This window comes from Terrapene carolina, unplaced genomic scaffold (assembly GCF_002925995.2).
Source record: "Terrapene carolina triunguis isolate 2854851 unplaced genomic scaffold, T_m_triunguis-2.0 Scaffold67, whole genome shotgun sequence".
Taxonomy (NCBI): Eukaryota; Metazoa; Chordata; order Testudines; family Emydidae; genus Terrapene; species Terrapene triunguis.
The window spans coordinates 44,939,734-44,955,741 of NW_020664418.1; the positions used below are offsets into that span (position 1 = coordinate 44,939,734).

General features: G+C 38.4%; 1 protein-coding gene across 5 annotated transcripts; it reads right to left on the minus strand.

Moving 5' to 3' along the window:
* Nucleotides 1–986: 986 nt before the first annotated feature.
* Nucleotides 987–12,664, minus strand: LINS1 (lines homolog 1). 5 transcript variants are annotated; one of them, XM_024214317.2, is made up of 8 exons: nt 12,558–12,664; nt 11,637–11,693; nt 10,796–11,369; nt 10,617–10,706; nt 8,270–8,411; nt 7,354–7,953; nt 3,933–4,113; nt 987–2,218 (listed from the first exon to the last, which is right to left on the minus strand). In XM_024214317.2, the coding sequence occupies exons 3-8, from the start codon at nt 11,216–11,218 to the stop codon at nt 1,312–1,314; spliced, it is 2,343 nt and encodes a 780-aa protein (XP_024070085.2). In that variant the 5' UTR covers nt 11,219–11,369; nt 11,637–11,693; nt 12,558–12,664; the 3' UTR covers nt 987–1,311. The 5 variants fall into 5 exon arrangements, with proteins under 5 accessions (XP_024070085.2, XP_024070083.2, XP_024070086.2 ...); XM_024214315.2 differs by lacking the exon at nt 11,637–11,693; XM_024214318.2 differs by having other exon boundaries at nt 3,933–4,110; nt 10,796–12,664.
* Between the last annotated feature and the right edge of the window lie 3,344 nt (nt 12,665–16,008).

Here is a 16,008-nt window from a genome sequence, read left to right on the forward strand (position 1 = left end):
CTGCATTCTACAATATCCTGAAAATTCTAAGCTTCCATTTAAAAAAAAAAAAAATCTTTTAAAGTTGTGAAGGTAGTCATTGTAGCTAGGTAGAGTAAACTGATAGAAAATTGGCACCTGCCAAACAGGAAATTTATCCACCCACCCTTCTTACTTCATTAATATGTGAAAGATATTGCTCAATTGGCAGTATTTAAAATATATATAGAATTATAACATTATGCATAACATTAAGCAATTTAAATGCATTAACACAGCCATTAGCAACAGTGAGATTAGTCAGTTAAACACAGGTAGTGAGTAAATGCAGAAAATATGTTCTAATAATGTTTACATTGCATATTTGCAATGCAAGCCAGTTATCCATTTTTTATAATTGTGTATTTTAATATGCTACGGTGCTATGCATTTTATATCATAATATATAGGGTGTTAATGCACCTCCGTAAGCATTGCCATTGAAATTTTACTTGTGCATTGCACAATTTTGATTTTAAATTTAATGCTGCATTAACAAATTTTCATTTAAATTGGGAATTTATATACTAGTTCAACTTATTTTTTTTTTAAAGGAATGAACCTGATTATGTTTTAGGCATTAATTTTAAACTCAATTTTTAGTGACATCATCAATTCCAATTTGGACCGATAAAAGTGCTATGCTACTAACTGATCAGACCTACAGAAAAGGCCAAAAAGCGAAACAATAAATAGAACTTAGCATTAAAATCACAGAAGTGGAGGAATGGGATATAATTTTTTGTTTGTACATCACCTAGCACAACGGGGTCCTGGTCCGTGACTAAGGCTCCTAGGCCCTGTGGCATTACAAACACAGAACAGACGAACCTTGCCCCAAAGAGCTTACATAGCTGTGCTAAGTACTTGAGCCTGGAATTACCATTGCATCAGGATCAGTAATGCACTAACAATCTAGTTGGCTCTTACGATATTAGAATGACATTAGGAAGAATTACACCTTACACTTCAAGTGGAAGTACTTTATTATGTCTTTCTGTCAATAATCAATTTATTGTTAAATTTGCTAATACCCAGTAACTCACCCTCACTCTGTCATACATACCATAAATAAGTTTGGGACCATGAGACAACAGGTTGAGTACTTAAACACCGCTGCAGATTTGTCTTATCAAAGTGTCAGTTGGCAGCCAGTTGAGCCTGCTTGGTCTAAACACGCTGATAGGTCCAGAAGGAATGTATCTTTGAGCATGTACACTCTTCTTGTGGAAACATTCCATCACATACTAGTGTGAAATCACTTCAAAATGTCAACAATAGCACTTCATTGTCTTATAGTAGACTCATGCTTTTATTGGTTGTCTCAATGTGACTCAACAGTTTCAACAATGCAGCTGGGTTGTATGGGAAAAGGTTTCTTCTCTGTAACCTAGAAATTGCTTTTTGCAGTTCTTCCAGACATTTCACTGATTTGAAAAGCATTCTTTCTACAGGCACAGGGTTATTTGGAAACATATTACATACCCCGAGTGACAAGGGATTAGAACTTTTTTGTTTCAGGGGCAACACTTTAGGTTCAAGTGTATGGGGTTTGTCATGTACATCCATACAAACAGTTTCCCTTATCTTTGTACTGCCTTGATTGTTTGAAGGCATCTGCTTCATGTTTGCCAAACACTCCTTTCCCACTGATTCCAATTCAGAATCTTCTGAACTGTCATAATTAACAAGGCTTTGAAGGCAATCCAGTGCAGATGTGTTATCAGTCCATATCAATGAGTTAGACTTGTTGGGTTTTACAACTTGGTCATCACCTTGCTGTTCCATGGGTACAGAAGGCTTCTGGGAAGAAGCCAAAGATACCAGAGTGTGTTGTACTGGATCACAACAAGCATTTTCCAAACTTAAATCTGTCAGACAGGTTTTTTTTTCTTGGTGGGATGAGGTGACAAAAGAAACACATACACCTCTTTTAGATGCAATATCAAAGCAGTTAGAGATGTTGACAAAATGATGCCAGTCTTCTCTAAGAAGTTTTAAATATCTTACAAAATACTCAAGGAAGCAGGTTTCTGATGAAATCAAAAAGTCAAGAAGAACTGTGGAATCAAACGCAATATTTTTTAGGAAAAATAAAAAGATACAGTGAGGATTACAGCCACACTCATGTGTCAGGCAGATCCAGGTTTCGTCGTCTTCTGCTGCAAGGCACAAGTTATCAGCAGCATCATGCCATAACCTGAAAAGTTACCAAAACACACATTAAACGGAATGCAATAGAACAGCTATTTAAATACTGAATAATTTTCCATAAACATTCTTGCTTAACATTTTTAGTAATTTTAACTACAGAGGTAGAAGCAATGTATGAGAGATCAGCAGGATACACACCAGATCCTACTATAGTTTAATATTAAAGGCAAGGTTTTCCAATTTATATATTGAACTCAGCAAAATTATAATATAACAATATATGGAGATATTCCTATCTCATAGAGCTGGAAGGGACCCCGAAAGGTCATCGAGTCCAGCCCCCTGCCTTCACTAGCAGGACCAATTTTGCCCCAGATCCCTAAAGTGGCCCCCTCAAGGATTGAACTCACAACCCTGGGTTTAGCAGCGGTGTTTGAGCTGGAGCCCCTGTTGGTATAAAAACAAGAGGGGACTGCTAGCATGGTGTTCTCTGTGAGGGCTCCACAGCTTTGGAATTTGCTCCCCTTCTTGGTTTGAAATATCCTTAATTTGATGACCTCCAGGACATTAAGATAACTGACCATCAGTATTTCAGGTATCTTAAACCGTACTACTCCATTTAATATGTATTTATAAGTTACGTCAAAGGTGCCTCGAATATGTGAGTAGATATCCTTTTCACATTTTTTTAAAAAATACAAACAATTAATAAAGGTTACTTCATTCACAAGATGCTATACATCTTGGAAAAAGTTATTTAGGTTCCTAAGTATAGATTTAGGTGTCTAACTTTAAGGCCAGCATTTTCAAACCTGGGTGCCTTAACATTTAACAACAGACACTACTAGCAATAATGCAATCAAACAAATCTGAAATTACAAAGTGATTCACCCAGCCAAGTTTCTTTTCATAAAGTTGGGCTGCATCTCCCCTCCCCTGTACACGAAATTGAATGAAATTGAAACAAAAGGGATTGCATGATAAATTCATAATGCACAAGAACTCAACACATTTTAGATATCAGTATTGCCACTTCTCAGCAAGTTATGGGGATCCTGCCTAAGAAACCATTACTGTAAGGTGTGATTACAGTTCACTTCAGCAATCCTCAGATTCAACTTCCATTCATTCTTAAAGTTTAATCATAACATGAAATCCTTCTCCAAAAAGTTGAGTGTTCACAAAAAACACTCAAGTCTTGCCTTTCAGTCAGCATCTGACCATCACTCAAATTCTGTGAAGTCAGCTACTGTGAATTAGAGGGTAGGATTGAACTCGTAATAGAAAGACTACTATAAACACCACTTACAGTCTGATCCAAAATGTATTCACATCAATGTAAGACTCTCAGTGATTTCCAACTACACCTCTACCCCGATATAACACTGTCCTCAGGAGCCAAAAAAAATCTTACCGCGTTATAGGTGAAACCGCATTATATCGAACTTGCTTTGATCCGCTAGAGTGTGCAGCCCCACCCCCCCGGAGTGCTGCTTTACCGTGTTATATCCGAATTCATGTTATATCGGGCCGCGTTATATCGGGGTAGAGGTGTACTGTTGATGTCAATGGGAATCATATCAGTTCCTACAAAGTAGTTCAATAAATCCATTAAAGATTGTTAAAAATGTATTTTCTTGTGTTATTACTTTATGTAATGGTCATATAAAAATACTGCTATTGTGAACTGTATGATCTCACTAAATAAAAGCTTAATTTGTCTTCAAATATCTAACAAAGAAATTAATATATATACCAACCTATCAAACTTTAAATAAACTGTTAACAAAGATTTAGCAGCTTCCAGCATGTCATCATCTTGTTCTATAAAGACCATGGAAAGCCACTCACAAGGATGTACATTTGAATGAAAATGTGGAGAAGACTTCAGATGTTTCTTCAAGAATATCAATAACCAGGACATGAAACTCTGCAAGTCTGCTAAAAATAGAGAGCATAACTGTGAAATTTTGCTTTCATTTTTTCATATTAAAAAGCCAAACCCACATTTCCTTAAAAAAAAAAAAAAAAACAGTGGACAGCATGGAACCCAGTTGTCCAATCACACATCCCTTAGGCTCAACTGAATTACCACTGCATTGACAAATGCCTTGCAGAATGATACCATTTATGGAGTCAAAAATCAAAGCAATCAAAGCAAAGAGCCATCAGCAATATCATTTCACCTCAAATCCAACATAGTTACTTTTTGCACAAACATTGTATATGTAAAAACTCTTACAATATTTACTTTTATAAGTCTAATGAAAAACACAGATTTCACTGCTCAAGTGGAGGACAACTTCCAGAAGAGTTAGCATTGACGCAATTTAAGGACATATGCAAGTATATTATTTGAAGAATGGGATTCTTAGGCTCTTGTCACTTCCTCCCACAGAAAGACCACATATAAGAGATGGGGGGAACCTTTATGGTTGTGGGGTGGGATGGGGTCAGCCCTCTCTCTCTCCCAGGCTTACTGCAGAATAAACAAGGAGATTACATCTCCATAACCTGCTGGTGTCAGGAGAGCTGTAAAAAAATCCAAGGCCGTCTACATAGAAACCCTATGTTCCCACACTTGCCTTGGGGTCTCTGACTCTCCTTTGGCTCTCTGACTGCATGTCTCCATTGGCCCTGGCCTCCAGCAAACGCAAATGTACAGAGAAGGGTGAGATATAATCCACCTCATGCCACAGATAGAATGATCTGATAAGGCCACCTTGCTGTAATTTATCCCACTTGGTCCCTCCCATGCAAAGGAATAATCTGGTGCAGTGTTAAGACTAAGATCTTTATGGTCCAGTTTTTTTAGCGTCAACGAATTGCAGAATCAGGGCCTAAACTTTTCCAGGAAATATAAATGTATGAAACTGGTAATATAAACATAGCAAAATCTACTCTGACAAAAAAACCTTCGAAGATTAGATAGGTTCTCATATGTATCTTGGGAGACTGCTGTGACTGAACATAAATGCTGAGAGATACAAACCAAACCTTGCCAGAAAATTACATTATTCAGGAAGATGTCCATTTTCTAGGTCACCACAGAACTGTACCATGTTTGTGGGGATGGAAGGGCAGAAGGAGAGGCCCAGTTATACTCCTAGCCCAGTAGAAGGATCTGTCCTATCTCGAGACCTCTCCTTCTGCCCCTTCACCCCCACGAACATGGTACAGTTCTGTGGTGACCTAGAAACGAAAGCTTATGCTCAAATAAATTTGTTAGTCTCTAGGGTGCCACAAGTACTCCTCATTCTTTTTATTATTAGTAAGAATATAAAATTTTCCTGCAAGTCTTCATTCTGATTGCAACACCCCCTAATTTTAAATACTACCTGTACACTGCATGTCAGCAGCACCTGCATTGCCACATATGGCCTGAGGATACAAGAGGAAAGAGATTCTCCCAAGACTACCATGCCATTTTATTGCTGTGGCCAGCTCTTGAAAAACAACCCTGTGTGTACCATATAAACACCCTTCCTTATATGAGAGATTTACCTCTGCAATATTCCAGTGCATAGTAAAAAGATTCCTCAAATCCAAATTTGGGCCCAATTTTCCAAACAACAAGTGCTCAGCATTTTAAAAAAACAATGGCATCTTAGATTATCAGAAAGCATTTCTTAGATCGTATTGGAAAAGCTCTATGGATTGAATGATATAGCCTTGCCATTTGTCTGAATAGAAGCTAATGCTGTAGAAAGATTTGTTACAACATGGGAATCACCTTTGTTGTAAAAAAGTACAATGTAGCTCACCCTAAAATTAGATTTTTAAAGGCTTGCCTTGCTTCTCAGCAAAAGAATACGAACATTCAATCATCATACATGCTCAGGTACTTTTCAGACTGAAATCAGGGATCATTCTATTCCCCCCGCAGAACTAGAATATCTGATAACTACCACCAAGGGTTAATTTAGTTCAAATTACGCAATTTTAAGACTATAATATAGCAAACAAACAAAACCCCAAACCCATATTATCACCCAACCACCTGTGCCTAAATTGTGCTCCTAACATTCAGTTCGCTTATAGAATCATAGAATATCAGGGTTGGAAGGGACCTCAGGAGGTCATCTAGTCCAACCCCCTGCTCAAAGCAGGACCTAATCCCAACTAAATCATTAAAATTAAGTGAAGTCATTACTCTTAATATTTTAATAGTGTTTTAATCTAGCTGGTTGCATCCTTCGTACCTTCTGGAGGCCGAGCTCATTGTACATCTCTGGGGCTCACTGGATCCCTTCATTCCCCTCACAATCTTCCTGGGTGCCACCATCCCATGCCCCTCTATTTCAGGGACTCCTTGCAACTCCCACTTGAATATTCTTTCCGCAGTGGTTCTGTGTGCACCCCATTCCCTTCTCCTCTCATACCAGGGTCCCTCATTTTCTTCACTATGCCAGTGGCTCTATGTGCACTCCCATTCCCACTTCCCCACCACAAATAGCAGAGGCTCTGTGTGTCGCTCCTTCCTACTCCCCCACCCCAATGGCAAAGGCTGTGTGCGCTCCCTTCTCCGAGTCCCCCATTCGGCCCACCAGGCCAGGGTTTCTGTTCCCCACTCATGCCCCGCTCCCACCGTACATGGGGCCCCAATCTCTGCATCATGCCAGCAGCTAGGTCTCTCTCCCTCTCAAAGTACCTTTCTTCCCCCCAACTGTAAGGGAAGGGGCAGATAGCTGGTTCCTCTCTCCCCCACCTGAAGCAGGCATTGAGGAGGCCGGATGTTAAGAAGGAAGAAAGGGATTCTTTTCTCTCCCTCTGCCTGCCCCCATGGCTGACAATTCACCCCAGGGATCCCAGCAGGAAGAGCAATTATTTCTCTTCTGTTATTCAGGGTGTCAACACATTACACTCTACTGGAAGGATGAGTAGGGGTACTGTTATGCTGCAAAGTATTAATAGATGACAGTAGCTCCATGTGTTCCTATGTTCCCTCAATCAATGTTCTGATTGTCCACAAAATCAATAGGGTTCTAGGAATTAGTGGCCAGAAATTCCCTGAAAATCGAATTGGTCGGATGTGGCATTCAGAAATAATTGTGTTACACACATACAGAGAAATGCTGTTGTGTATAAGACTTTGCAAGCTCAGCCAACAATTTTAAATTGCCTAAATCAACTATAAGCTTTAGAATGCATGCTACTTAATGAATTTAAACAGAAAATTACCTTTTATTTCAGCTGCTGTAGTAGAGTTCTGCACCTTGATCTCTAATGCTTTAAGTAAAACCAAACTTAAGGCTCTGAGGATTACTTGGTCAGGACCACTGCGGATGCCATCCTCAGGTTGAGCTTCACTGCCTCCAAAATAGCTGGCTTTTTCAGAAACAGGTATTTGATTCAGCCACCCCAAATTCACAGCTTGCAAAACAACATTAGCCAGCGCTAACATATCCTTATCCAAATAAGGATCCTGTAGGGATGAAGTGGGTAATGATCCACTTATGAAATCTTCACTAGCTTTATAAAGGATGCATTTTTTAAGGAGCATAATGGACTTCTTCTTGATTAAATAATGAACTGATGAATAAGTGAGGTCCAAGATGCAAGAAGTATTCAAAAATAAAATTCTTTGGCATTTGAAATGTGACTCTATTTGGATTCTTGAGGCCACAAGAACTTCAAGAAAATCTATGAATTCGATCAAGTTGTTTGCAGCTTTAGAATATAGTGAAGTATCCTGGAAGCTGTTAAAACGATGAGACAAAATGGAATTGTAAAATCCTTCAAGTACAGTATCAAGAGGAGTGAAAACCTTTTTCAGGATATCTATAATAAATAAAATAATGTTAAGCAGAGTTGAAGTGGAGTTCCTAAAGTACAATTCAATTAACCAGATAATTTAAAACAACTTTTCACCACTGAAATAGCATCAGCAAGGAGGAGATCATGATACTCTCTCAAATTCAATGTGTATTGGGGGCACTGTATTTTCATTTTTAATATTTTTTTTTTATTATGACAAAGTAAATAACCCATTGCCATTAGTATTTTAAACAGGCTGATTTCTCTGAAGGATACTAAGTAGCCTTCCTCCCCCTAGTGGACACTTGTATATTAATATCAAAAAAAAATCTTACAATACCTGCTTTGTGCAAATCTTTATCTTTCAAAATGTCTCTAATAATAGCTCTAAGAATCCATAGACATTCTGCTACTTGATCACTCTTAGGGAATTCTGACAGAGTCTTCAAACAAAAAGTGAGCCAGGTGACATTAAATGTATTCTAGAAAAATAAATTAAAAAATCATTCTGTATGCACAAAATGTGATGTGATATTACTTTTTTTTTTTTAAGTTATAACTGTTGTGCATAGTAAGTTAACACACTGATACATATAAAAGGAGTAAGTGTGGGGATGGACAAAGAGACAGACAGAATATAGAAGTGCCAAGCAGTTTGACTAAAGCACCTATCATTCCTTTACAAAAATTAAACTGCACAACAGCCATTTGGTAAGCAAAAATCCTCCTCATTTTACATACAGGAAAACCAAAGCCTGGTGAAGTTATGTGATTGATCCAAAGTCCCACAAAAGGACTGTGGCAGAGGCAAGAATTGAACTCATAGCTCCCACATTTCTTGTTTCTAGAGGCTGGTAATAGCACAAGTGTGGGTAGCAAGCACGTGTCAGATAGCAAGTGTCAAAAATTGGGACAGGAGGTGGGGGGTAATAGGTGCCTATGTGAGAAAAAGACCCAAAAATCGGGACATCTGATCACCCTAAGTGTGGGGAACGGTTTGCAAGAAAACACAACCATTCAAACTCTATTTTGTACATGTGCAAGTTATTTTCTTACTAGTGAATTAAGCAGTAACACATTAGACAGAAACTGAATTAATGGGCTTCATCATTTTAAGACCCCTGTGCAGGAAGTATTAAAAACAAATATGTTTCTGAAAGACAATACCATCCAAAGAAATTGCTATAGGGCCTACAGTATGTGCCCACTAAGTAAACAGGGTAGTTGTACCTTTGTCAGTCCCAGGATATTAGAGAGACAAAGTGGGTGAGGGAATATCTTTTATTGGACCAATTTCTGTTTGTCTCTCTCACCAACAGAAGTTGGTCCAATAAAAGATATTACCTCACTCACCTAGTTGCAATAAGTAAACAGTAAGTTTTGGTAACTGGGACATTCAGACAACAAAAAATGGAAAAGTATTCTATTAGTTATGAACAGGTTGGTGCCTATTTTTATTTGCTGAAGGATTTAGATTTCAAATAAAATGTAAATATAGTAAGATTTATGAAGTTCAGCAAGCTGCACAATTAATATTCTACAATGCAAACTGCCTAAAGAGAATATCTTTGTGACACAAATAAAACTATTAAAAGCATTTTAAAACAAAAACCACAAGCTTGATGTATTTACATTAAAAGAAATATTCATGCTCACTTTCAGAACGTTGCTCCTGCCTATGTTTCTGACCTCACTTCTTCCTACACATTCTCCTGATCCCTGTCAGAACCACTAACCGCTCCCTTTGTCTCCTTTGTCCACTCTATGCTCTCTTTGGGTATGTCTATACTGGAAATGGGAGCCAGTCTTCCAACCTGAGTAGACAGACTTGTGCTATCAGGACTCGATCTAGTGCTCTAAAAATTGGAACTGTGGATGTTCCGGTTCGGGCAGAAGCTCAGGTTCTCAACCCTAGGGGGCTGGGTGGGCTTGAGAGCCCAAGCTCGCACCAGAGGCGGAACATCCACAATTGCTATTTTTAGCACACTAGCTCAAGTCCCGCTAGCTCTCTCCCAGTTGCAGTGTAAACATACCCTTTCATGCCCCTCCTACCACATTTGAAATAGTCTCTGGAAACATTTAACAAGCATCTTCCCTTTCCTCCACCAAATCACTCCTCACCCAATACCTCCTCAGTGTGGCCCTCTCCCACAACGCTACCTCGTACTACTTTTACATTCTGTTTCTGAAAATGGCTCTGAAAAAAGACAGTGTGCCCAGAGTTGAGAAACAGCAAGATTTTGAAGCAGGAGGCCACTGAGGGATGTGCCCATGGCATGCTGCAAAGCAGTCATGCTAGCAAGTACACAGATCCATTGTCTAAAATTCCTTTTGGAAGGATGGAACATGGTAGACACAGGTGTTACAGATTTGAGGCTGCAGATGCAGGAAGGGAGACGCTCTGTTATTACTCTATAGTCTGATGGGCATGGAAGGATTCCAGCACCTCCTCCCATCAATAGGCACTGCGCCTGTTTAGGCAGGCTTTGCACTACAGAGAAAATGTAACTGTTACACTGTAAAATTTTCAGTGACTGCTCTGTGTCATTTAACTATTGTAGAAGGTCAGCGATAGTTAGATGGAACAACTAAGGAAAACTGGAAGGAATGTATCCACCAAGTACTCATGTTTGCTTTGATAGCTTACATACAAATTCAAAGTCCACCCAGGAACCTGACACACTCACCTCTTTCTTTAGTTGGAAATATATAAGGGAGGCTATACTTTTTGAAGCCATGTGAGACAACAGTTTATCAGAACTATTGCATAGACAAATCTGCAGACATGTAAAAAAAAAAAATCTGTAAGTTACACTCACTTTTTACTTTGTTTTGAAAAGTTTTGATAATACTTATAAAAGCTTACTAATTTTGAATCAATTTGTGTCTCTTTCAGAAGAATTGTTATTATATCAAGGTACTTCTGTCTTATGCTGAATTCAGTTTCCTGGGACTGTACTTTGGCAATCATCATCTTGATCAATGTTAACTGTAGCAGTATCATTTCCCGTGAACAGAACATTGAAGAGCTCGTGTTTGCAAAGCTATCAGATTTAACATCTGTCACAAGGGCAAGAGCATCTGAAACAGCAGAGTCCTGATGGCTCCAAGCGCCCCAGTTAGGAGATTCTGGGCATATTTGATGATGTGACTCATTAACCCTTGCGGATGAATCTTGTGGTGAAACATGCGGATTGAGGAAAGAAGCATAATCCTGGCTGTTCTTTGTTAAAGGAGTGCCTACCAGCACATCCCTATGCAGCTGCTGGAGAAGAGACAGATCTCCCATTTTGGGAAAAATTTTATGAAATTTTATGTTTTGGAGAATGCCTCATGCCTTCACTTATTACTTGTGGGCATTATGGGTCACTTCAGAAATTACTTCTGTCCAATCAAAGAAATGGATTTGTAGCTTTATAAAAGCATTTCTTCTAGGGTATCTAGGAAAAAAAGTAATGAGATTAAATCATTTTTGCTATTAAATTTAATAGATTAGCAGAATGATACATCTGAACATGGATCATTTACTGAGCACCATTATTAAAAGTAGTTTCATTTTAACTAACATCATTTGAAAGAAACAATCTGGGAATGTGCATTTAGCACAATATTCCTTAAACAGCAAGGACGATAACTGACATCCACACAAAACTCTTCATCCAAACATCCCAAAGCACAAAATGTGTTATACCACAAATCTTGCCAACCTCTGAAATGAAGCCATTTGGATGGAGTCATGCAGGACTGGGTGCATAGCAGTACTTCTGAAATGGGGCAGAAAGGGAAAAATACTGTGATCATTTGAAACTTCAGAGGAATTTTAGGCAGGCGGGGGGAAGTTACTGAGTCAATCTGACCAGCCATGCAAAAATACCATGCCATCCTGAATGATCGAGAGCTCAATTTAAAGTCACTCGTGTAAAAGCTCCAGCAACACACAGTGCCTTCTAGCATCATGCTGGGACACTGATTCAGACATGAGGGAACAGTGCCATCTACTGCATTGCCAGTACCCTTTCCTACAACATCCTGGGTTTTGCCAGCTATGAATAAGTATTTTTTTTTTTTTAAAAAAGAACCAAGTAAAGATGCATAGCCAGTATGTCTTGATGTTTGTCCACTGGAGAAAATGTATTCAACCTTATTTTCAAAACTTGTATTCCATGGATGTTCAACCATAGCTTGTTTTGACTAAACACATACAAATTTGCATATTCTTTTACTGCTACAGACATCCCAACAACTGATCTACTTCCCTTTTAAAGCCATTCACTGTACCAAGTTTTAAACCACTTGGTTGGTGGACAAACAAAACTCAAAAAAAGGAAAACAATACATTCACATTGGATTTTAACTAAAGATAATAAGGGCCCAATTCTGTAAATGGATCCAGGTGAGCAGACCCTTGAACCAGTACAGAGTCCCAATGAAGTCAGTGGGACTATACACCAGCATCAAGAACTGCCTGCATATATGTGTTTGCAGGATGAAGGCTTCAAACTTAAGTTTATTAAAAGTACTTGCTGATAACTGTGCAAGTTTTTGCAGGATTGGCACCAAAATATTTTTAAATGTCCAAACATTAAAAGCATTACCAGAGAGTTGTATTAAAAACAAGCTAACTTAACTGCTCTTATTACGTAGATTCTTCTGGAGTTCACAGATATTAGTGAGGGCAGGATTCAAGTGCTCGCTGGAACTGATGAAGGCAAGGCAGGCTATCAGAAGACACATTTTGATCTGAAACACAAAAAGAGAACATTGGGGAAACACTATTCTCCTTCTACAGAAGGAATATAAAACACTGGTTTCTTACATCTGGCTTCTCATTTCTTTTTTACATAGCCCTACTAAGGTCAGTCTGAAGAGGGTAGGGTTCAAGATTTTCACCACAAGAATTCTTAAGGATCACTCTTAAAAAAATGGAGATGACTGACCAAATACTACACTCTGTTGCACGTGGGCTCCGGGGAGTAATACACACATACTGAAAAGCAGAACTTGGCCCTTGCTTTAATAAACAGAATAAAACAAAGCTTGTGTAACTGCATTAGTTAACGTCTACATTTTCAAAAGTCACAGTCTGTAATTCTGGGTGCCTGATTTCTAGAGGTGCTGAGCACCCTCCAACTGAAGTCAATAGAAACTGCAGGTGCTCACTACTTCAGAAGTTAAGATTCTTCTTACCGTCTGCAACTGAGACACTCCAAATAAGAAGCTACTTAAGAAGCTGGGTCTAAGAATCTGTGAACACCCCTAAATATACATAAAAGTCCTCGCCAGGAAGGCCATACAAATACTTCAACCACATGTAGAAAGACTGACTTTGTTATCAAAGATTATACTTTAAATAGCATCACAATTATTTAGTACAGCTTAAAGAGAAGTTATTATGAATTTAAGTATCACTCTTTAGTTTCAAGTGTGAGTATCTATCTAGGTACTTACACAGCTCTATCACCACACAAGTGCCTTGACAGACAGATCTCCAAACCAGAGAACTAAAAAGACACACTTAAGATCATAGCAGTTTCTCTTTGCATGCTATTATCTTTAGGTGACAGTTACGACTCATAACACACCCCAGAGGCACTTCTTTAGTACCTTTCTAGTTTCTATTAACTCTCTCTACAGCATTAGAAACTTTTCCCCCAGCATGCCTTTTTGGGGCTGGGCCTTAAAATTTGGCAGAACTAAACAAGCACAGTCCCAGAGTGGTCATTTTGTAACTAGCTGCATTTCTTTTTCCAGCTGGTAAGTACTTATATTCCCTTTCTTATTCATGAAAAGATAGCACATTGTCATAGCATGATTCCCAGCACATCTATCAATTATACTTGCAAGCAGTAGCAAACAGAACCACGGAGTTTACATATTTTTAGCTTCTGCTTATTTTGACTAGGAGAAATAGAGTAAAAGTATACAAAATGTTAGACTGTAGCACCCAGCATATATATACACAGTACCTTTTAGCTGAAGATCTCAAAGTACTTTCCAAAGGTAGGAAATATTCCCATTTTATATATATGCGGAAACTAAGTTATAGATAAATAAAGTGACTTTCCAAGGTTATGTAGCAAGCTAGTGACAGATTGAAGAATATAACCCAAGTCTCCTGACTACCATAACTAGACCATATTTCCTCTGAGGCAGAATCTAAAATTGGAATTGGAAGATAGGACATTATCCATAATGAACTATAAAAATTGTGGTAGCACTATGTTTTGTACACAGACATCCATGTATTTTTGAGAATAGCTTTCCACCACACTTGTGACAGCTGACCTGCAGGTTTTAGAACCTTACAGTGTTCCTCAGCCAAATCTCAATCAGGCTGATGCAGGGACCGCTATCAGTTCACAAAGCCTGCACTTTACATATTAAGAATAAATCTGATACTTCAGGCTATACATTTCTCCTTCATTTGCAGAATATACTTTGAATTCTACTTGAGATAGAAATTTATGATCTGAAACCTCATAAAATTTCTTTGGAAATCACCCTGTGAATATTTTATACAACTCTTAGGTAGAGATCAAACTCAACCAATACATAAAATTATTTCAACATATTTACTAATGTACTCAGGACCAAACTGAATTACTGTCCGAGATGTTAAATGAATGGATCTCTCGTGCACCAATTTATACAATACAGTGAGGCTGTTAGTGTGAAATAAATTTAGAACTCCTCTAGAAAAAGCACTATTAAATTGTACCTTTGCAACATGATTGTGTTTGTGCTTTCCCTGACCATATATCATAGTTATACAGCACCATTAATTTACACAGCACTTTACCAAACATTGATAAGACATGTCACTTGCTCAAGACCTCAATCTAAAACAGATTAAACCAACGTAGGATACCAAGTCAGGAAAAGGGGAGAGAGTGGCGGTCATTAGAAAATGGGAGAGGATTGCTTTAAGAGATGGGTTTTAAGAAGTTAATTTGAAAGCGCGGAAAGATGCCAGAGGACAACAGAGATATTTTTTCAGCCATAGTAAGACACCATGGCAGAGGGCACAAAGCTAAAAGAGAGGGAATAAGAGACAGCTGTACGATAGTAGGGATATGTAAGGAATAATGTACTCCAATTGTCCCTGGAAACCAATCAAGAGCGGGATCCAGAATAAGAGACAATCCCTGCCCTGAAGAGCTTGCAACGTAAATAGACAAGCCAGACAAAAGGTTGAGAGAAAAAGGATATAGCATATAAGCAGAGTGAATAACGTGATGGTTGTCAAACATCATGTTAATGCCATGACTGTTTTGGTTTGACTTAAATAAAAATCACAGGGATTGGTAAATAAGAGTTACCTAAATAGAAAGTAAGGGAGAAGAGACACTGAAGGGAAAGGATTGGGGTAAGAAGCAAGGAGGATAGTTGACTTGAGGTCAACAAGTTTTGAGGATCACCATAAACCACGAAAGTCAATGGCTAGTCAATGACTCCACAATATCCCTAAAATAGAATTATAAAGTCTGTATTTGTTTTCAGGGTGTAGTACTTCAGCTAACGTACTATATACAGAAATCCATCGCTCATTTGATAACCACTGATGTTGAAATAGTTGTGTTTTCAAATCACATTATCTTCTACATTCTCCGACTGCATTTTAAGTCACAAGTGATATTTTTTGGTTACAGTTGACCTGTATCTATGGCATATCAGGACTCACATAGGATACAATTAGCCAAGGAAGCATGTGTTTCTCACAATCATGACTAAAGGAAAGTCCTGTTAAATCATTATCTTTGTTTTGTCCTTCATTGGAGCATGATCATATTAAATACTATTGCATGAAAAGTTTCTCCTTACTGCTATCTTCCCAAACAGAAAACAATGGTGGATTCAGCTATGATGCATGAGCATGCCCCAGTTTCACTGAAAGGCTCTGGCACCTGTCAAGGAGTCATGGCAGATCCACACACCACAGGATATAGATGAACTATACTCTGGCTCTCTGAACTTTATAATTGGCTGGAGAATTGTGTTTCAGCTTATAGGCTTGCCTTTAAAAAGCTGTTACATTTCCAGCCTCTGTGTGGGAATAAATATTTCCCATGTAAATCACAG

Coding starts and splice junctions, on each gene's coding strand:
- LINS1 (XM_024214315.2), bottom strand. CDS start 11,218: ATGGGAGATCTGTCTCTTCTCCAGCAGCTGCATAGGGATGTGCTGGTA. Junction 10,707..10,795: donor CACAAATTGATTCAAAATTA/GTAAGCTTTTAT, acceptor ACATGTCTGCAG/ATTTGTCTATGCAATAGTTC. Junction 4,114..7,353: donor TACAGCAGCTGAAATAAAAG/GTAATTTTCTGT, acceptor CTCTATTTTTAG/CAGACTTGCAGAGTTTCATG.